The sequence below is a fragment of the Aplysia californica genome, unplaced genomic scaffold (genome assembly GCF_000002075.1).
Source record: "Aplysia californica isolate F4 #8 unplaced genomic scaffold, AplCal3.0 scaffold01295, whole genome shotgun sequence".
Classification (NCBI taxonomy): domain Eukaryota; kingdom Metazoa; phylum Mollusca; class Gastropoda; order Aplysiida; family Aplysiidae; genus Aplysia; species Aplysia californica.
The window spans coordinates 20,420-21,974 of record NW_004798565.1 but is presented as its reverse complement, the minus strand read 5'-3'; the positions used below and the strand labels follow the sequence as shown (position 1 = coordinate 21,974).

The window sequence follows — 1,555 nt, the reverse complement described above, 5'->3', positions numbered from 1 at the left end:
GGGCGTGTGGGGGGTGTAAATGTGTGTGTGAGTGTGTGTGTGTGTGTGTGTATGCGCGTGCGTGCGTTTGTGTGTATGAATATGTGTGTGCACGTGTGTATGTGTGTATGTGTGTGTGTTTGTGTGTGTGTGTATGTGTGTGCTTGTTTGGGCGTGCGCGCGTGCGTGTGTGTGTATATATGTGTATGTGTGTATAATGAATATGCATGAGTATGCATCATATATAGTGTGTGTGTATAGATCTATGTGTCTGTGTCACTAACTGCGCTAAATGCGCGTACATTTTTAAACTTTTCAATATCTCCTCTCCTCCCTCACCCTGACCTGTCCCCCTGCCCCCAAATCTCTTCCCGTCCTCCCATCCCCCCCCCCTCCCAGACTGTCTGTCAGCGACAGGACGCCGTAAGAACGGCAGTACGTGGAAGCCAGTGGTGGGCGAGTACGGAGAGATGCATTGTATCGTCTGCTCCTGTTTAGTGAGTACGACCAAAACGATGAGAACTCATTGTTATCATCACCATCATCCCCTTTCTCCTCCTCCTCCTCCTCCTCCTCCTCCTCATCATCATCATCATCATCATCATCATAATCATCATCATAATCATCATCATCACCATCTTTATAATCTATTTCCAGACAATTTTCTTGGGATTTTTGTTGTTTTTGTAGATGTTGATATTGCTGTTGCTGTCATTGTTGTTGTTGTTGTTGTTGTTGTTGTTGTTGTTGTTGTTGTTGTTGTTTTTCTTGAAGCATAACAATTACTATTTCTAGGCAACATACTAATATCTAGCATCAAATAAGAACTCGCAAAAAAAAACAACTGATGTAAACCCCAATACCAAAACAAAAAAACACTGCCAAAAACATGAAAGGACCGTCTTCACAGCAGCCCACCTTTTCGGTTTTGTTTTGGTTGTTTAACCCTATCCGTACGTCGTGTTTTACTATCTTAACCATACCACGTGGGGAATTCTGTGCCACCACTATCCAAAGAGGAAATTTACTCGTTAATCCAATCACTACGCTTTGCATAGCAGTCTGTCAAAATGATTTTTTGAGAAATACTGAAAGTTTCAAAGAGATCTTCGTAATATAAGTATTGTAAAATGTGAAGAATACAACCCCAAGGGTACAAAATGACCCCAGGGGTACAAAATGACCCCAGGGCGTGCGGATAGGGTTATGGCCCTTACCAAAACACATAAGAACATTTATTAGGAGACATTCTGTTTCAGCCAGTCCTGTCAGGGCCAACCCCAACTTGGGTGAGACGTGAACAGCTAGCACCGACGTGGCGTCTGTGGTCGAGTGATAGGCTTTCGCTGTCTAAGGCCGGGTACCCATTCCCACTTGGGTGAAGTGATGGAAATTCATGTTAAGTGCCTTTCCCACAGACACAATGTCGGGCCTGAGGCTCGAACCCCCGAACTCACAACCTCACGATTACGAGTCCGGTAACCTAACCAATAGGCTACCGACACCACATATATGGCCGCTTTTAAGGACTAGCGGGCTAACACAGAAACCCCCGAAATCTGGACCTACATCAATT

At 44.6% G+C, this 1,555-nt stretch overlaps 1 protein-coding gene across 1 annotated transcript in view; it reads left to right on the top strand.

Annotated features, from left to right (window-relative positions):
- LOC101852529 (chordin-like protein 2) overlaps window positions 1-1,555 on the top strand; it is a gene marked incomplete at its 5' end in the record, with an annotated part of 17,169 nt that overhangs the window by 10,653 nt on the left and 4,961 nt on the right. Inside the window, 1 exon segment of the mRNA XM_013090473.2 lies at window positions 379-476. Coding sequence (XP_012945927.1) covers window positions 379-476 — 98 coding nt within the window.